Below are 21,795 nucleotides of genomic sequence, written 5' to 3'. Positions count from 1 at the left end.
TTAACCTGCATCTGCTTAATTTTTGTTTTATTTTCTCCAGTTCCTTACAGTTTTAGAAATTCCCCTTCATTTTTAACTAAATCACGGGCAGAGTTAGATGTGCTTTAAGTTGAGTTAATTTTTTCTTGCAGCTTCTGCTCAACTAGTTCATTTATTCATTCCTCCAAATTAGTAAGAGCAGGGTGGGGGCTCATGATTACATTCAAATTCTTAGTCTGTTTCAGTACATTCAGTTGCCTAGGTGTCTGAGATTTGCTCATAACTGTTGTTAAAGTACTATTCTGTAAATTCTTTCATTTGTTAGTTGTCATTATTTAATTCACGAAATTGCAAACTGACCTCATTAAGTATTGAATCACACTGATTGTTCGTCTCTGCTGGTAACTCTCCTTTTAAAGTACTTATGGCTATCTGCAATTCTGAAATCTTAGCATTAATATTTTTATTTTCCTGAGATATGAGTTTTTAGGTTGTTTGTCATATCTAGCCTAGCAGACAGTTCATTTTTAGTAGCCTCTAACCTAGCAGATAATTCTTATTTAGTCGTTTCTTGTTTGGTATGTACTTTGTCTCTTAGGGTATTATTACTAGATTCTATCTTTGCATTCAGTTCATTTTTTGAGTCTGAATTAGACAACCAATTAATTCTTCCAGTTTTCTAAATACTTCTGGTAAACTGTCCATGTTATGGGTAATCACAGGCATACAGCAAATTCAGCAATATGCTTCTAATAAGTATTAGTCTTGTAGCAATACCAAACCACTAACTTGCACTACTAATTTAAAAAAATCCATTCATCATTAAATTGCTCGTTGTTGAGCTATTATTCCACAAAAAAATAATAGAAAAACAAATTGTTCATCACAGATACATCTTGTCTGAATTGTGTAGGCACATGCATCATGGGGACGAGCTGCTAGTGCGAAGGTAACCTGTTGCTGTTCACACCCTGTCAGCATATTTGAATGCATCATGGAAGCGGGAAGGACAGGCAATCGTGGCTTGGCTGCATGGAAGGCTGTTACTGATGTGTCAAGGCGAAAGTAGTACCAGTCACAGGTCATACAAACTGACATTGTTGCTCTTCCAACTTGTGAACTTATCAGACTTCTTCCATGTTGCAATCTGTAGCTGTAATAATAAAAAACACTGTCAGTTGACTCATGAGCATGCGCACTGTGTTTTAAAAGTATACACACTGTGACTTATTTGTAGCTGTTGACTCTCATTTTCAAGGACAACAGAATATTACTCCAATTTCTTCTTCATAAATTTCTCAAAAAATCTCTTTTTACTGATCTCTAGCTTGACTATATCACATCCTTCACTAGGACACAAAAATGACATGGTTTTTTAAAATGTCTTTTTGGTTTATTAATGGATTGTATGTATTATAATTTCTGTGGTCGCCTGTGTCATGAGTTAATTACATTTTGGACTAGCTAATAGATCCAAATAACTGTGCTTCTTTTCTTATTAGTGGACTTCTTTTGCTCTGCAGCACCTTCAGTGCTAGAGACTGAAAGAAAGCTGAAATCCTTCGAAAATCTATGTACTGACCAAGAAAATTTCTTTTTTTAATTATAAATCTATTAAACTTCTTAATATGTCAACAGGTAACTTCCTTTTATGATACAGTTGTACACTGAAGCACCAAAGAAACTGGTATAGGCATGTGTATTCAAATACAGAGATATGTAAACAGGCAGAATTCGGTGCTGCACTTGGCAACACCCCTGCATGTCTGGTGCAGTTGTTAGATTGGTTACTGCTGCTACAATGGCAGGTTATCAAGATTTAAGTGAGGTAGTGATGAAGTGGGGATTGTCGCATATGACCTTTTCCCAAGTATACCACAAATACCAGGAATCCAGCAAAACATCAAATCTCTGACATCACTGTGGCTGGAAAAAGATCCTGCAAGAATGGGACCAATGACAACTGAAGAGAATCATTCAGCATGACAGAAGTGCAATCCTTCCACAAGTTGCTTCAGATTTCAATGCTGAGCCATAAACAAGTGTCAGCATGTGAACCATTCAATGAAACATCATCAGTTTGGGCTTTTGGAGCTGAAGGCCCACTCACGTACCCTTAATGACTGTGCGACACAAAGCTTTACGCCTCACCTGGGCCCATCAAAACCAACATTGGACTGTTGATGACTGGAAACATGTTGCCTGGTTGGACAAGTTTTGTTTCAAATTGTCTCAAGTGGATGGACGTGTACGGGTATGCAGACAACCTCATGAATCCATGGAACCTGCATGTCAGCAGGAAATTGTTCATACTGGTGGAGGCTCTGTAATGGTGTGAGGCAAGTGCAATTGGAGTGATATGGGACCCCTGATACATCTAGATACGACTCTGACAGGTGACACATACGTAACCATCCTGTCTGATCACCTGCATCAATTCATGTCCATTGTGCATTCCGACAGACTTGGATAATTCCAGCAGGACAATGCAACACCCCATGTGTGCAGAACTGCTACAGAGTGACTCCAGGAACACTCTTCTTAAACACTTCTGCTGCCCACCAAACTCGCCAGACATGGAGATTATTGAGCATATCTGGGATGCCTTGCAACATGCTGTTCAGAAGAGATCTCCACCCCTCATACTCTTATGGATTTATGGACAGCCCTGCAGGATTCATGATGTCATTTCCCTCCAGCACTACTTCAGACATTAGTCGAGTCCATGCCATGTCGTGCTGTGGCACTTCTGTGTGCTCGCGGAGGCCCTACACAATATTAGGCAGGTGTACCAGTTTCTTTGGCTCTTCAATGTATTACAATTGCTTGAGTTACGAATGTCTTGTCTCATTAGACTGCACAACACAAATACAGTTTGAGAAAACAAAACATCAGAGATGAGTAATATCAGAACAACTGTTTAAAAAGCTTCATTTGTTTTTTCTTATACGCTGTTGCTATTGTTATTGTGAGTGACTATGCAAATCGTGAAGTTTCTTCAAAACTTTTTAGAGTAATTTATTACTGTCTGCATCGATTAGCATATTCTTGTACTGTAGCTACACAGTGCAACATAATAAAAGGACCGGTTTTATGAAACCCCATAATTGACTACCATTGTGACACTAAAGTTTGGAATTTGGCTCAAAGGCACCTACAACCTACCTCTCTAATGGTGCAAAAGCATGGCATCCTTGTGCTTGGCGACACTTCAAACAGCATGGTGTCGACACCACTTATTGCCCGAACTGCACGTTTCTGAGCCAGAAAATCCTTTTAGAATAGGAAGAGTTACCCCAAAATATAATACCATACAACATAAGCGAATGAAAATAAGCAAAGTAGACTAATTTTCTTATTGAACGTTCACTTCAGATATTGTTCAAGTAGTAAAAATGGCAGCATTAAGTCTTTGAACAAGATCCTGAACTTGGGTTTTCCATGACAGTTCACTATCTATCTGAAAACCTTGAAATTTGAACTGTTCAGTTTCACGAATTTTATGTGTTGCCACTGACAATTCTCAATTTTTCCCAAACATAACTTTTATTGATGTTAAGTTCACAAGGTTGATGATTGAACAACAAGTGAAAGGTAACAATAACGATGCCAGTAAGCGTCTCCTAATTGAGGCAAATGAAAGTTCACATCTAATTTTCCACACATGTTTGTGGTAACACACACACACTAGTAAGAGTCCAATTCAGAGATGGAGACATCATTTTCAGCGCTTGAAGTATACGAGGTTGGCATCTGGAGTGAACTGAACTCTGGGCTGGCTGTATCCCCTAAATAGCTGTCTCCAGCCACCAGGTTTTGGTGTACTGATACTTCCTGCAGACTCGGTGGTGTCATATGGTTTGCCGGCCCTCAGTGGCTACCTTGGCTCTGGCATAACAGCTCTCCCGCCTCAGAAAAGCTGGTGTGGCACGGGCAACGACGGGGGAAAGAGTACCAATATAGCCCAGTGCCATAGGCTGATCTGCAGCTAAGTCCTCCTGAAGGAGGCAGTGGAACCCGGCCGCTGGAGAATTGGGCAGGGCAAGCAGCATGAGGACATGCACGTCGTTCAACCGAGGCAGCACTGAAGAGGGGCTAGGAAGTGGGTTCTGGGGAAGGTCCCAGGTCCAGAGTATGTGGCAGGGTGGGGCTAGCAGTCGGCATCTGCTGGCTATCTCCAGGAAGATCATCCACCAACTGAGGAGAGGGCATCAACAGAGGCACCAAGGAAGGGACCAGCAATGGGAGAGAGAGAGGAGCCGGCATTTGGGGCTGCGGCTGCTCGAGGAAACGAGGAAGCAATTGGTTGCGGTGACGCAAAACCACCCTGTCATCCAGACATACATGAAACAGTTGTTGACCACAGTGCCGGATAATGAGCCCTGGAAACCAGCTGGGCCAGGGCCCAAAACTGCGAGCACGGGGATGGAAAGGAGGGGTAAAGACGTGGTGGATACCATTATCGTGGCAGAATTTGGCAAACTCTTGACTGCAAAATTGTGGGCCGTTGTCTGATACCAAGGTGACGGGAAGGCATTCAATATAAAACATTTTTTATAGGGCCATGATGGTATTCTCCATGGTGATAGGGGAGCACCAGATAATGAAAGGGAAGTGGGAATAGGCATCCGTGACAAGTAACCAGTAAGTGCCAAGGAATGCGTTCCCATGGCAGAGAGGGGGCCCGCCAGGATTGGAAGGACCAGTGTGTTGTGGGAAGGGCCTGGGTACACTGCTGACAACCCTAGACCATGCGCTCCATGTCTGCTGTCATGCCTACCCAGAAGACATGGTGACGTGCGAGGGTTTTCATCGACGAGCGAGGGTTTTTGTCTGGGCAATACCCCAGTGACCTTCATGTAAGACGTGGAGAATCCAGGACTGCAGGGAAGTTGGTACAATGACTCATGGTTTGGCATCATTTTTTGCATGGAGGATGGCCACCAGTTGATGGCGGATGGAGAAGACGAATCGGAGGTCAGCCTGGGTGCAAGGCGGTGGAAGCATTGACCTGCTGCAGAGAACATAGCAGCGCACTAGTTGGAGGAGCGGATCTGCGGTTGTCGCTGCGGCCACCCTCTCAGTTGTGACTGGGAATGCATCCTGTATGTTGTCATCGACCTGAAAAATTAGGAGGTCCGACGAATCAAATGCTGAATCCTGGCCGAAGGGAGCCGAGACATAGCATTGGTGTTGGCATGCTGGGAGGTGGGCCGGAAATGGATGGTGTACCTAAAACGTGAAAGGAATAGGGCCCATCACTGCAGGTGGTGGGAAGTCTTCATGGGTAACTGGGTTGATGGGGAAAATAAGGCCACGGGGGCATATGATCAGTGATTAAGTGAAAAGACATACCGTAAAGGTGCGGGAGGAATTTGGTAAAGGCAAACACGATGGCTGGGCCTCCTTCTCAATTTGGAAATATTTGCATTGGGCCTCTGTAAGGTATTTAGATATGTACACCACCAGGCATTCCAATCCATCCAGGAGACAGTGCAAAAGGACAGCCCCAACGCCATAGTCTGAGGTGTTTGTAGCCAAGAGGAGAGGAAGAGAGGCGCTATATGGCATGAGACACGCAGCATAGTGCAACCTCCACTTTAAGGTTTGGAAAGCCGATTCACAAGCTGGGGACCAATGAAAAGGCACGTTCCTTTGGGATAGGTGATGGAGGGGCGCCACAATGTGGGGAGCAGAGGCAATGAACTTTTGATAGTAAGCAGTTTTACCCAGGAAAGACCGCAATTAGTGGGTGTTGTGCAGACGAGGAAGGGCCGTTATAGCGGTGATGTGGGAGGAGGTAGGCGATATGCCATCCCGGGAAATGATGTGACTCAGGTAGAATATAGCAGGTTGAGAAAAGGCTGCATCTTAGGCTCACAGTCTGCAGGTGCAGGAACAATTGTCGCAGATGACTGAGATGATCAACCGCATTACGGCCGGTGACGACGATGTCGTCAAGATAGTTTATACAACCTGGCACATTCCGCAAGAGCTGTTCCAAGTAATACTGAAAGATGGCCAGTGCACTAGTGATGCCATATATGAGGCAGTTCAACCGGAACAGCGCAAACAGTGTGTTGATGACGGCCAAGTGAGTAGAAGGCTCATCTAAATGTAATTGGAGGTAGGCCTCGGCAAGATCGATCTTCGAAAAAAATTGTCCCCCTGTGAGCTAGGAGAACAGGTCCTCGGGTCACGGGAGAAGATAGTGTTCAACCTGTAGCTGAGGGTTAACCATAGCCTTGAAGTCACCACAAACTTGAAGATGCCCATCTGGTCTCTTGAGGACGACCTAGGGTGTTGCCCACGAACTGTGATGGACTGAAGTGATGACTCCCTCCATGGTTAGTTGGTCCATTTCTTGTTGAAGAGGCTTCTGAAGGGCATGGGGAACCTGCTGGGCCTGGAAGTACTTCGGGTGGGGAGACTGTTTCAGCTGGAGCAACGCATGAAAATCTTGAGCACAGCTGACGCCTGGCGAGAAGAGGTCCTGGAATTCTGTGCACAAGGTATTGACTGCTGTGAACAGAACCTGGGAAGACACCAGATGAAAATTGTTGTCGATGGCAAAGCCAAGGCCCGGAAGGCCTCCAACCCGAAGAGATCCGCCGTGTCCGCATTGTTGACCACAAGGAAGGTAACTTCCCAGCGAACCAATTTATACATGACAGAAGTCATGAACTGACCCAAGAGGGTGATCGCTTGCTTATTATAAGTAAGGAGACGCTGAGGTGTGGGCGCCAGGGGGTCACCCAAATCTTTGCATTAGAGTGACGGGTTCCGAGGCATCGTGGTCGCTGAGGGTCACCATTTCCGCCCAGGATTCCAAATGCTTGTTGGTCCTCATAGAGACTTCTTACTTGAATGCTAAATCAATAATCTGGTCCAGAGTAGGAAAGCTGCCTCAGGGGTGGCCTGGATGAGGTGGTCGTGAACCATCTCATCTGTGTAGGATTCTTTGGAGACTCGTGTGTTGAAGTGACATTTCCAGCTGAGACCTTGCAGTTCTGGTGCCCACTGGCAATAGGATTGGCCAGCCTTCTTGCGACACTGGTAAAATTCGACACTGGCAGCCAACACTTGGAACCTTCACTGGTAGTAAGCTGCGAGAACCTCACAAATCTGGAAGAAAGTCAAAGAATTGGAGGTCGAAGTTGGAGTTTCATCAAGAGAACACATACACTTTGGACTGGTTCCAGGACAAAATGTAGGAATGATGAGCAGCCTCTTGGACAATCTAGTGGATCTGAAAATGCTGCTGGAGCCACTTCTTGTATGTTTCCCAGTCTTCAGCATCCTCATTGAAAGCCAGAAATGGTGGAGGTGGCAGAACCGGGTGGTTTTGCAAGAGTTCCGTAAATAAACATTCATGTGTATCCTGAGATTTCTTGAAAAACTGTTGAAAACCTTGTAGTAAGTCATGCACACTTTGGAGCAGCTGCTGAAGTACAACTTCCGTCATGAGGAAGACACACATAGGCACCAACTCGTCGCCACTTGTGTTGTGACTGACAATATGCAATTTTTCACAAACACAACTTTTATTGATGTAAGTTCACAAGGTTGATTACTGAACAACAAATGAAAGGTAACAATAACAATGCCAGTAAAAGTCTCCTAATTGAGGCAAACAAAAGTTCACTTCTAATTTTCCACAAAGGTTCGTGGTAACACACACTAGTAAGAGTCCAATTCAGAGACGAAGACGTAATCTTCAGCGATCAAAGTACACAAGGTCGGCATCCGGAGTGAACTGAACTTCAGGGCTGGTTCTAGCCCCTAAATAGCTGACTCTGGCCAATCAGGTTTTGGCGTAGTGATACTTCCTGCAGGCCATGGCTCGAGCTCCCCCTGCAGGAAGTAATGCTCGGAATGTCTGATTCCATTACCTTGTATGTAAATAGCTGGTGTTTACCGTGGTGCTTTTGGTATGCCTTGGACGTAGACAACCTCATCCTCTGTGGGGTAACATAGGTTGCTGGCCGTCAGGGGCTACCTTGGCTCTGGCATAACAATATGCTCATTCTGTGAAATTAAAATGCTAGGTTTTGTTGAATTGTGTGTTAGAAACTGTAAAGACAGGTCTTACTGTGATTTAGCATTAGTCTATTTTCTACAAGCCACAAACTTATGTCATGAACTGTACTATTTGAAACAGCCAGTGTTGCACACAACACGCTTTACTACCAAGCTAATGTCTTTGGCAAACAGAAATGTTTTAGAATTACCTGTAAAACTAGAGGGCATATCATTTATATAAATAAGGAACAGGAGTGGCCCCAACACTGATCCATGGGGCACTCCCCATTTGACTGTACCCCACTCAGACCCCACATCACAGCCATTCTGAACACTGTGAATAATGACCTTTTACTGTTTGTTGTTAAAGTAAGAGGTGAACCAATTGTGAGCTACTCACCGTATTCCGTAATGGTACAACTTCTGGAGCAATATTTTGTGATCAACACAATCAAACGCCTTAATTAAATCAAAAAATATGCCTACAGTTCAAAACCTTTAGTTTAACCCCTCCAGTATCTCACAGAGAAAAGAGAATGTAATATTTTCTGTTGTTAAATAACTTCTGAAGCCGAACTGTACATTTGACAGCAAATTATGTGATATAAAATGATTAATTACCCTTACATGCACAGCCTTTTCAATAACTCTAGCAAACACTGATGGCATAGAAATAGGTCTAAAATTGTTTACCTTATCCCTTTCTCCCTTTTTATAAAGCGGCTTTACTACTGAGTACAGCACCGGCCTTGCCGCAGTGGATACACACGTTCCCATCAGATCCCCGAAGTTAAGTGGTGTTGGGCGTGGCTGGCACTTGGATGGGTGACCATCTGGGCTGCTATGCACTGTTGCCATTTTTAAGGGTGCACTCAGCCTCGTGATGCCAATTGAAGAGCTACTCCACCAAATAATAGTGGCTCCGCTCAGAGAAAACCATCGTAACGACCGGGAGAGCAGTGTGCTGACCACACTCCTCAGCTGAGGATGACACGGCGGTCAGATGGTCCCAATGAGCCACTTGTGGTCTGAAGACAGAGTGCTTTTTTTTACTACTGAGTATTTTAATCATTCAGGAAACTGACCATTCTTAAAGGAAAAATTACAAATATGGCTAAGTACAAGGCCAAAATGTGCAGCACAGTACTTTAGTATTCTACTAGGCACTTCATCATGTCCATGAGAGTCCCTAGTCTTCAGTGATTTAATTATTGACTCAATGTCCACCTTGTTAGTATCACAGAGAAGTATTTCAGACACCAGTCTCGGAAAGGCACTTTGCAAGAGATTTATGAGTTTCCCTGTAGAAACTAAGTTTTATTTAATTAACCAGTAATGATCAGAAAATGGTAGTTTAATACTGTACATATATCTGACTTATCAGTAACAGAAATATTTTTACTATGAACTGACTTTATATTGTCGACCTTGTGCTGCTGAGCAGACACTTCCTTCACAACTGACCATATAGTTTTAATTTTATCCTGTGAATTAGCTATTCTATTTGTGTACCACATAGTCTTTTCCTTCCTAATAAAATTTTAAGCACCTTACAATACTGTTTGTAATGGGTTACTGTAGCTTGATTGTGAATACTTCTAACATTTTGATACAATTCCTGCTTTGTTCTACATGATATCATTGTCCCACTAGTCAGCCACCCAGGCTGCCGTTTATTGCTAGTACCCCATTTAGAATGTTCTAGTGGAAAGCAACTCTCAAAGAGCATGAGAAATGTGTCAAGGAAAACATTACATTTGTCATCTATGTTATCAGCACTACAAGTATCCTGCCACTCTTGTTCCTTAATAAGGCTTCAAAAACTCTCTATTGCCACTGGATTAGCTTTCCTACATAGTTTGTAATTATATGTGACATTTGTTTGAATTGTTTTTGCTGCCTCTGTGATGGAAGTCAGAACTGCAACACCGAGCACTGAAATCATGCAGTTTTGTTATAGGTAGCTGAGGAAAACAGTTCAGACACACCACCGCTCAGAAAAAGGCCTTAGGAGATGGCACAAAGGGCATCAATAAAACCACTCCTTCCCTTGGGATGTTAATTCCCACACATTTCACAGTTGAAAACATCAGTTTGCAATGCGGTCAGCAACAGGACAATATTCTTGACAGGTTTTGACACTGCTGACACCTCCTGCAAGCTTCAGCCCTTTTCTAAGAACATCATGGGCCAGCAACCCAATTAAATGTGATTGCTCCCTTTTGGAGTGCAGTGTGACCACAATTTTTGCTCTGGTGTACTGGGTGACACTGCTGGGGAACATTCAAAACCATTTGACAAAATATGAACTGGATCTGAAGCAAAAGAGGGTACTTATGATTTGTCAGCCCTCCTGTTTCATGTCCTCTGTGGTATGATTCTGGAGTGGTGCAAGATTGTGTGAATGCCTCTGCGAAGGAGGCCAGAACCATGACATCTTGTGTTGAAATCATGATGTCTTTTAACGGGTGGCCAAGGAAAACATTTCAGACACACTGTTGTAAAGGATCAAAACGAATACAATATCAAAGGGTCCGTCTAAGAGCACCAAGTTTGGCAATTCGCTTGGTGGCACCCACCTACATTTATTGAGAATTTTAAAAATGCACCTTTACAGAGAAAACCTGTGAAGTAGCCCTAGGCACCTGCAGGCAGGAACCTTCTGACACCCCTTCAATGTCAGTTGCCTGCCTGCAGGTGCCTAGGGCTACTTCACAGGTTTTCTCTGTAAAGATGCATTTTTAAAATTCTCAGTTAATGTGGGCAGGTGCCACCGAGGGTCTTGCTGAACTAAGCGGTTGTTAGCCCAAAATTTCCTTAGGCAAGGGCTGAAGTATCCAAGAGATATTAGCAGTATCAACAACTTTCAAGAACATTGTCCTGTTGCTCATCGCACTACCAACTGTCACTTTCAACCACAAAATGTGTGGGAATCAGCACCACAAGGGGCGTAGTAGTTTCACTGACACAATTTTTGCCATTCCCTAAGACCTTTTTGTTTTGATCCTCTGCAGCAGTGTGTCTGAAATGTTTTCCTCGGCCAATCATTAAAAAGACCTCATGATTTCAATACTGGATGTCGTGCTTCTGACCTCCTTTGCAGAGGCAGAAGGGGTTAAATATGGGTAAAAGGGGGTGTCATGACCTTATCATCATGTAACATATCTACAGTGCCATCGAGCAGAACCATGGTGAACCCACCTTACACCTTGCAGTTTTTTTTCTTTTTTTTCCCATGTGTTGACATCTTGCTGTTTAAAGTGTTGCCAAGCTTGAGTGTAACATCACAGGGTGCCAAGCTTTGGCACCATTGCAGAGGAGGGTAGTAAATACCTTTGAGTCAAATTTCAAACTTATGCATCACAATGGGAGACAATCATGGGGTTTTGAAAAAGTGGTCCTTTAACACCTTCTTGATGGTCTACTAGTACCGTAGTTTATTTCCATTTGGACCTGACTTTTTTCAACTTGAACTGAAACTAAATGACTCAACAATGCAACATATACTCTGAAAAAAACACCACCATATCAATATAATTTTGACATGATGCCACAGTAGCATGTACACACTGCCAGCATAAACAGTGACATTATGGTAACAAAACCAGCAGGGAACCTGTGTCTATATTGAAAATTGTTGTTTTCCAGTTTTCATTCATATTCTGAATGGTATATTTCATATTTTGATCTTTTTTGTTGATGTTTTTATAAAATATATATAAAAGTGTCAAAAAAATCTTTTTATTTTTACTTTTAATGGGATGCTTCTCTATTCAGGTTGACACATAAGAACTTTAGAAAACTCGAGTCAAATAATAACTGATAGAAATAATATATTTATTATATAGGGGAATAGTTATATGGACCCACACAACTGCAAATACATAACAATAGAACATTACATCTATATTCAAAAATCTGAATTTCAAAATCTGAATGAATATATACAAGAATTATACAGTACTGACAATATATACATAATTTATCTAGACGTATAATAATGGAGAAACAGAATTATAAAATAGCACATGTGATTTTCCTACAGTTTCAAAACAAAAAAGTAATAACAACAATGAAAAGGCTAGTGCTTATAGTACTCCATAAAGTAGGGAGGGCAAAACCAAATTTATCCATTCTCTTTTTCTTCCTGTCCATGCAATTTCTACTGCATGATTTTCTTGTTCTGGGAGCAAATTTGAAACAATGGCCAGCTGGAAATCGTGAAGATTGATTTTTTCTGTGACACATTTCAGGTATAAATAGTGTGCATTTTCCAACATGAGATGAAATGCATGAAGTCCAGCATTCTTATATCATTTCAATGTCTTGTGGGAAATGGGATAACAGGCGAGCATTTCATTGCTACTGTCAATCCCTTTCACGTATTTTTCGCATTGGGCAATCGTCTCGGATGGATATTCCAGGGTGAGTTCTCGTGTCCACCATCTTTCCTCGAATTCCTTGGATATGGCCAGCATTTCCCATTTGTCCTTCCATTTACAAACATATATGCCATATTCTTTGAAACATGAAACTGAGTCTCTTTTTTCCAATTTCATCACAACAATTTCTTGTGGATCACCCACCCGATTGGAGTAATGAGTACCAGTGCATAGTCCTTCCCCCCCCCCCCCCCCTATCTTCTTTTGAAGTGTGATCCTTCCCTCCTATAAAGGGTTCTCAGCACCACTGTATAATTGGAGTTTATTTATAAGCCCATTAGGATCAGCTAACATGCACGGTTTCATCTCAGATTTATGGCACTTCTCCTGTTTGTACTGGCAAAACCTAAGACTCCCTCTTCAACGGAACATGACTCATCTGTCAAGAGGTTTTTCCATGGATAATATATTTTTCTCCATGGTGTTATCAAAATGATCTATCACTGGCATAATTTGTTTGTTAGATGGCATTCCAGCATAATTTCTGGCAAAATGTAGGCTTCTCGTCTGTAAGTATTTAGTGATGTACAATCTAAATTGATAGTGTGTTTTCCAATAATCCTTCACCCTATTCATCTGCACAAACACTATGTAAAATATTATGCCCAAAAACATTTTCATTTCTTCGAAGGTCGTATCTTTCCAAGAAATTATATAACATGCTCATTTTCACTGTTGAAAAACACTTCCAAGGCAAAAGCATTTGTCTCTTCCACTATTTAAACAAGTATTGGGCAACTAACAAGAAGAAAAATAATATTGGTGTGATAGGGAAGGGGGTCTCCAAAAGTCCTGGAGAACCAGTAAAAGATATCTTCCTCCTATTATCTGGTGGTTCCTCACTCCATTTGTCTTCAGGAAGACAAATGAGTGATATGGGGACCTGGCGGTGTTGAGAAACTGTGCAAGGTTTTGAAGCCTCATTACTAGGCCCTGCCACTGCTGTCAGATTAGCACCTGATACTTCAGTAGCACCAGGTATGTCTGTAGCACAGGGTACACCTTGAAAGTTAGCAGGTTCTGCTTCATCCTCATCTGAATTCGATTCATCTTATAATAATTTTAGCTCATCATCTGTCCATTTTCCATACTCTAAGCAGTTAATGACTTCATCTGCAGTGTAGGTTTTTCTCTTTCTGCTTCCAGATGGCCTGATAAATGGACTCGCCGACATATAAAAAATGGAAAAGAAGAAAAATATTAAATATTGCCCCCAGGAAATATTATTTATAGAAAAATTAGAACATTATTATTATTTAGTTACAAAGGAAAGCAAAATCTCATTAATGAACATCTGTCAGCTAATGGGAGAAATAACAACAGTTTTATTTATTTTTAGCAAATTTTTACTCTGATAACTGAATGGGGGAGGGGGGGGGGGGGCGATGTTCTTGATGACAATATTATGGAAATGGAAGATAATGTACACTCCTGGAAATTGAAATAAGAACACCGTGAATTCATTGTCCCAGGAAGGGGAAACTTTATTGACACATTCCTGGGGTCAGATACATCACATGATCACACTGACAGAACCACAGGCACATAGACACAGGCAACAGAGCATGCACAATGTCGGCACTAGTACAGTGTATATCCACCTTTCGCAGCAATGCAGGCTGCTATTCTCCCATGGAGACGATCGTAGAGATGCTGGATGTAGTCCTGTGGAACGGCTTGCCATGCCATTTCCACCTGGCGCCTCAGTTGGACTAGCGTTCGTGCTGGACGTGCAGACCGCGTGAGATGACGCTTCATCCAGTCCCAAACAAGCTCAATGGGGGACAGATCCGGAGATCTTGCTGGCCAGGGTAGTTGACTTACACCTTCTAGAGCACGTTGGGTGGCACGGGATACATGCGGACGTGCATTGTCCTGTTGGAACAGCAAGTTCCCTTGCCGGTCTAGGAATGGTAGAACGATGGGTTCGATGACGGTTTGGATGTACCGTGCACTATTCTGTGTCCCCTCGACGATCACCAGTGGTGTACGGCCAGTGTAGGAGATCGCTCCCCACACCATGATGCCGGGTGTTGGCCCTGTGTGCCTCGGTCATATGCAGTCCTGATTGTGGCGCTCACCTGCATGGCACCAAACACGCATACGACCATCATTGGCACCAAGGCAGAAGCGACTCTCATCGCTGAAGACGACACGTCTCCATTCGTCCCTCCATTCACACCTGTCGCGACACCACTGGAGGCGGGCTGCACGATGTTGGGGCGTGAGCGGAAGACGGCCTAACGGTGTGCGGGACCGTAGCCCAGCTTCATGGAGATGGTTGCGAATGGTCCTCGCCGATACCCCAGGAGCAACAGTGTCCCTAATTTGCTGGGAAGTGGCGGTGTGGTCCCCTACGGCACTGCGTAGGATCCTACAGTCTTGGCGTGCATCCGTGTGTCGCTGCAGTCCGGTCCCAGGTCGACGGGCACGTGCACCTTCCGCCGACCACTGGCGACAACATCGATGTACTGTGGAGACCTCACGCCCCATGTGTTGAGCAATTCGGCGGTATGTCCACCCGGCCTCCCGCATGCCCACTATACGCCCTCGCTCAAAGTCCGTCAACTGCACATACGGTTCATGTCCACGCTGTCGCGGCATGCTACCAGTGTTAAAGACTGCGATGGAGCTCCGTATGCCACGGCAAACTGGCTGACACTGATGGCGGCGGTGCACAATTGCTGCGCAGCTAGCGCCATTCGACGGCCAACACCGCGGTTCCTGGTGTGTCCGCTGTGCCGTGCGTGTGATCATTGCTTGTACAGCCCTCTCGCAGTGTCCGGAGCAAGTATGGTGGGTCTGACACACTAGTGTCAATGTGTTCTTTTTTCCATTTCCAGGAGTGTAGATGAAGATGAAGTAGGAGATATGATACTGCATGAAGAGTTTGACAGAGCACTGAAAGACCTAAGTCAAAACATGGCGGGAGCAGACAATATTCCATTAGAACTACTGACAGACTTGGGAGAGTCAGGCCTAACAAAACTCTACCATCTAGTGAGCAAGATGTATGAGACAGGTGAAATACCCTCACACTTCAAGAAGAATATAATAATTCCAATCCCAAAGAAAGCAGGTGTTGACAGATGTGAAAATTACTGAACTATCAGTTTAATAAGTCACAGCTGCAAAATACTAAAGTGAATTCTTTACAGACGAATGGAAAAACTAGTAGAAGCTGACCTCGGGGATCAGTTTGGATTCCACAGAAATGTTGGAACACGTGAGGCAATACTGAGCCTACGACTTATCTTAGAAGGTAGATTAAGGAAAGGCAAACCTACATTTCTAGCATTTGTAGACTTAGAGAAAGCTTTTGACAATGTTAACTGGAATACTCTGCTTCAAATTATGAAGGTGGCAGGGTAAAATACAGGGAGCAAAAGGCTATTTACAATTTGTACAGAAACCAGAAGGCAGTTATAACAGTCAAGGGGCATGAAAGGGAAGTAGTGGTTGGAAAGGGAGTGAGACAGGGTTGTAGCCTATGCTTGATGTTATTCAATCTGAATATTGCACAAGCAGTAAAGGAAACAAAAGAAAAATTTGGAGTAGGAATTAAAATCCATGGAGAAGAAATAAAAATGTTGAGGTTCGCCGATGACATTGTAATTCTGTCAGAGACAGCAAAGGACCTGGAAGAGCAGCTGAACAGAATGGACAGTGTCTTGAAAGGAGGATATAAGATGAACATCAACAAAAGCAAAACGAGGATAATGGAATGTAGTCGAATTAAATAGGGTAATTCTGTGCAAATTAGATTAGGAAGTGAGACGCTTAAAGTAGTAAATGAGTTTTGCTATTTGGGGAGCAAAATAACTGATGATGGTCGAAGTAGAGAGGATATAAAATGTAGACTGGCAATGCGTTTCTGAAGAAGAGAAATTTGTTAACATCAAGTATATATTTAAGTGACAGGAAATCGTTTCTGAAAGTGTTTGAATGGAGTGTGGCCATGTATGTAAGTGAAGTGTGGATGATAAATAGTTTAGGCAAGAAGAGACTAGACGTTTTCTAAATGTGGTGCTACAGAAGAATGCTGAAGATTAGATGGGTAGACCACATAACTAATGAGGAGGTATTGAATAGAATTGGAGAGAAGAGAAATTTGTGGCGCAACTTGACTAGAAGAAGGGATCAACTGGTAGGGCATATTCTGAGGCATCAAGTGATCACCAATTTAGTATTAGAGGGCAGCATGGAGGGTAAAAATTGTACAGGGAGACCAAGAGATGAATATACTAAACAGATTCAGAAGGATGTAGGTTGCAGTAGGTACTGGGAGATGAAGAAGCTTGCATAGGATAGAGTAGCATGGAGAGCTGCATCAAACCAGTCTCTGGACTGAAGACCACAACAATAACAACAGAACATGCCCAAAGCACTCGTTTATTCACTGTTGGAAAACATCCACAGAAATGAAAATACAAACATGAAATGACACTGTGTTTTGTAAAATACCTAGAACAGATAAGGGCATAGCCAGAAATGTTTTGACACACCCTCCCTTCCCCTGCCCCTTCCCCCCACCCCCAATTTCATTAAAAGGACCAGGTACTTCTGCAAAAAATCTTGTGTATGTCCGTGACTAATTGATTTTATCAAATAAATTAAATCATTAACTTACCTTTGTGAACAAAAAGAAAAATATCAAATATCAAAATGCTACTGTAATAAAGATGAAATTTTGATGTGCTGGAACAAATTCATTTCACACTACAACTCATGGACGAACCAGTCTAAATGACAGCAAAACATCTGCTGAGAGCCTGACCAGAGTGTCACTTTTAACCTACAAGCCAGGCCGACGGTATGAGCCTTGGCACTGTGAGGGTCGATGATGCCACACAAGTGTGCACCATCCAGTAGGCAAGGCGGCCCTCATGCCCCGATGGTGCGAGCTGTTGTGAACGTGGTAATTGTTGCACAGTGTAGTTCTCAACTGACAAAACTCCTAGGCAACCAGATTGTATGTAAAGCTTTGAACATAGCTGCTAAGGTTCAGTGACCGTGTCAGAATTATATTAGAACAAATAAGCCCTCGGTCACAAATATTAAGTCAAAATTGACCAGGTTTCGACGCTACTATGAGCGTTGTCTTCAGAATTAAACAGTTAGTTTAACTGTTCTAAAACATAATAGGTATATAAGACATTAATAAACTAAAATGTGTACTGACTGGAAAGAGATGCAGTACTTACAAGTCACATTCTAAAAAAAATCTAAGACTTGGAAGTACTGCATCTCTTTCCAGTCAGTACACACTTTAGTTTATTAATGTCTTACATACCTATTATGTTTTAGAACAGTTAGTTTAATTCTGAAGATGACACTCATGGTAGAATTGAAACCTGGTCAATTTTGACTTAATATTTGTGACCAAGGGCTTATTTGTTCTAATATAATTGCATGTAAAGCTTTGAAAAGCTTGTTTTGCAGTACCAAAGATGTTGGAGAATAACAGTGACATGAGGAAAACTCACTGTGAATTGTGTGACCTTTGTGGGTCTTCAGAATCGAATTAAGAAACCATATGGCACTGAACATCTAAGGAAAACTATATGAAGTGCGTGGTAAGAGTGGCTTGTCTAGTAATTAGCCATAAGACAATGACGAGCACATAAGAGAAAATATTTGAAGATTGTTAGTCCACTATTAGTCTACATTATGAAATTTCCACTGGTGAAATGGATAATGTTGCACAAAATTTTTACAGAGGGATTTTGTCCAAGCTGAACACAAATACATTGTTGACAGATGATCACAAACCATTTAATGTGGGTAGTTTACAAACATTCTCTCCCTTGATCCTTGTGTTCCTCATCTTATCCCAGCGATTAGCATATCATCCTACAACACTTTCCAATTATAGAGAAGTGTTGGAAACTTTCTCAACTGACAAGACTCCCTGCCAACCAAAATCAATGGAGAGTCTTTTTAAAGCTTGTTTTGCAGTACCAAAGATTTTGGAGAATAATGAGAACAATGGGCAAAGAAAAAGGTATCTTTCTTTGTGGAGTCTAATAAATTTTTCACTTGTGCTGTTTTCTAGCCAGTAAGCCCACACTTTTGACATATGTTTTATAAGTTTACATTTTCTGCCATAAGCAAGCTCTGATGTCTTCTCTGAACATATGAAAACTGAGGTGAGTCTCCTAATCTTTTAAACTGTTGAATGGTACAGTTTTGTGTGCATCTCTTCTCTGTGAATGGCCAACGAATTTCATTTTGAATGTTTATTCCAGATTCTCTTTCCTTCAACTTTTTTTAATCTCATTATGTACAATTTAACTTGAATTTGTCAGCTTATCATTTTGGGGTTATGTGTTTCAGATTTAGGTCAACTCACCTCTCTTCGCTGCCTTCTTGTTGATGGAAACCACTTATCACATTTGCCTAATAGTATCGGGCAACTGTCACAACTACAGTGCTTAAATGTGTCCAGTAATTTTCTGAAGTGGCTTCCAATGGTAACACTTCCTGCTGGATGTGAACTGGATGTCAGCAATAATACAACTCTCACATTTTTGCCTGCAGAGATGCTGACTCTTCTCCCAAGGATAAAACTGGATGGGTACATAGAGTCTTCGTTAACATGACAGCTATTAACAGTTTTATGATAAAAGTCCCAGGTCTTTTCTTCAAGATCAAAAATGACACTTTTGAAAAGAAATCCCTTTTCCTATGAAAATTGATTATGTGCCATGGAAATCTGAAGGCATGGGAGAGTAAGAAACATAGCAATCAGTGGAAACTGCATGTGTGTATTAACTGTGGTTCAACTCCTAAAAATCTTTATTATTTTGTCAAACATTTCATTTTATTTCAATTTTAATATTAAAACTATTGTATGTAACAATACACTTAACTTCCTTTGCATGTAAAGTCACAATCTGAAGTTGTAATCCACAATATTTCTCCCTTAAATGCATGTCTATAAGAAGGAAATCAGTGTTAGCACAGTTCATCAAGTTTTGTAAAATTTAAGAAGTGTAATTTTCACAAAAGGGAAAGGGTGTCAGTTTATATAGTCATTTTCAATGTATCCTTCAAAAACAAGGAAATATCTTTATCAGTTAAATCACCCCCATTACCTACACAACTGTAAATTTTTAGGAGGACGACGGTTCAATCCCGCGTCTGGCCATTCTGATTTAGGTTTTCCGTGATTTCCCTAAATTGCTCCAGGCAAATGCTGGGATGGTTCCTTTGAAAGGGCACGGCCGACTTCCTTCCCCATCCTTCCCTAATCCGATGAGGCCGATGACCTCGCTGTCTGGTCTCCTTCCCCAAAAAACAACAACAACAACTGTAAATTTTTATTATGTACACTACACTAAATTTTTATCAACTTCTATGTCTAGGACAATTGTTACACATCCACTCATACCTCTTGCTGAAGACATATAAAGCAAAGTAGTGCCATATTTTCAGTAACTGAAGTCTAAAAGTACACACACATATATTTTGAGGAGACTGCAACTTTCATCCCTCATATTACTACTAGGTTCATGCCCTTGTGGTTGACCTAGTTGCAAGACTTTTCTTAAGCACATTCTTAACATTAATTACTCTTGCCTCATTGCTGGGAAGACCTGCTTAACTCATCAAAAGGAGAGTTACTCATGAGGATACCTATGTTTCGTGTTAGCTGACATACAACAGAGTGTCAGCTTTCTTTGTCAGCTTGATGACCACTAAACTGTTAGTAACAATTAATGGACAAGAATAGTGTGTCTATACTGCTAATACTCAATGTTGTAATAGAGACAAAACTATAATGGGATACCTGTGATTCTGATGCCAGCTACACAATGTGTGTGAATTGGATTCTGTGCTCCAGCATCCCAGAACTCGATCTCCTGCCATGGATCAGACCTCAATTTACATGCAGGTCTTCATCACATTTGCGCTTTCACTCCCCTATTTCTGCAATCATTTTTATTAATTTTTATTACAAGTACATCTTCTTATTTTTGTGTCACCTTTTCATTTTCTCTGACACTATACAACTGATGGTCACAAATGCTTTTAGTTCTATTTTATTCCAGTCTTATTTATGATTTATTAGCAGCACTTTGGATATGTATAATGTTTCATTATGTCTGTTGTTAGAAATTCATCAAGGATTTCCCTCTTGTATAGCTCTGCTATACAGGGTGTTACAAAAAGGTACGGCCAAACTTTCAGGAAACATTCCTCACACACAAAGAAAGAAAATATGTTATGTGGACATGTGTCCGGAAATGCTTACTTTCCATGTTAGAGCTCATTTTATTACTTCTCTTCAAATCACATTAATCATGGAATGGAAACACACAGCAACAGAACGTACCAGCCTGACTTCAAACACTTTGTTACAGGAAATGTTCAAAATGTCCTCCGTTAGTGAGGATACATGCATCCACTCTCCATTGCATGGAATCCCTGATGCACTGATGCAGCCCTGAAGAATGGCGTATTGTATCACAGCCATCCACAATACGAGCATGGAGAGTCTCTACATTTGGTACCGGGGTTGCGTAGACAAGAGCTTTCAAATGCCCCCATAAATGAAAGTTAAGAGGGTTGAGGTCAGGAGAGCATGGAGGCCATGGAATTGGTCCGCCTCTACCAATCCATTGGTCACCGAATCTGTTGTTGAGAAGCTTATGAACACTTTGACTGAAATGTGCAGGAGCTCCATCGTGCATGAACCAAATTTTGTGTCGTACTTGTAAAGGCACATGTTCTAGCAGCACAGGTAGAGTATCCCGTATGAAATTATGATAACGTGCTCCATTGAGAGTAAGTGGAAGAACATGGGGCCCAATCACGGCATCACCAACACTGCCTGCCCAAACGTTCACAGAAAATCTGTGTTGATGACGTGATTGCACAATTGCATGCGGATTCTCGTCAGCCCACACATGTTGATTGTGAAAATTTACAATTTGATCACGTTGGAATGAAGCCTCACTCGTAAAGAGAACATTTGCACTGAAATGAGGATTGACACATTGTTGGATGAACCATTCGCAGAAGTGTATCTGTGGAGGCCAATCAGCTGCTGATAGTGCCTGCACACACTGTACATGGTACGGAAACAACTGGTTCTCCCGTAGCACTCTCCATACAGTGACGTGGTCAACGTTACCTTGTACAGCAGCAACTTCTCTGACACTGACATTAGGGTTATCGTCAACTGCATGAAGAATTGCCTCATCCATTGCAGGTGTCCTCATCGTTCTAGGTCTTCCCCAGTCGCGAGTCATAGGCTGGAATGTTCCGTGCTCCCTAAGACGTCGATCAATTGCTTCGAACGTCTTCCTGTTGGGACACCGTTCTGGAAATCTGTCTCGATACAAAC

General features: G+C 42.1%; 1 protein-coding gene across 1 annotated transcript in view; it reads left to right on the top strand.

Annotated features, from left to right (window-relative positions):
• LOC126092426 (leucine-rich repeat-containing protein 1-like) overlaps positions 1–21,795 on the top strand; it is a 52,931-nt gene that overhangs the window by 16,869 nt on the left and 14,267 nt on the right. Inside the window, exon 3 of the mRNA XM_049908021.1 lies at positions 18,780–19,020. Coding sequence (XP_049763978.1) covers positions 18,780–19,020 — 241 coding nt within the window. The remainder of the gene's footprint in view (positions 1–18,779; positions 19,021–21,795) is intronic.

This window comes from Schistocerca cancellata, chromosome 7 (assembly GCF_023864275.1).
Source record: "Schistocerca cancellata isolate TAMUIC-IGC-003103 chromosome 7, iqSchCanc2.1, whole genome shotgun sequence".
NCBI lineage: Eukaryota > Metazoa > Arthropoda > Insecta > Orthoptera > Acrididae > Schistocerca > Schistocerca cancellata.
This window is presented reverse-complemented; position numbering and strand designations above follow the sequence as displayed.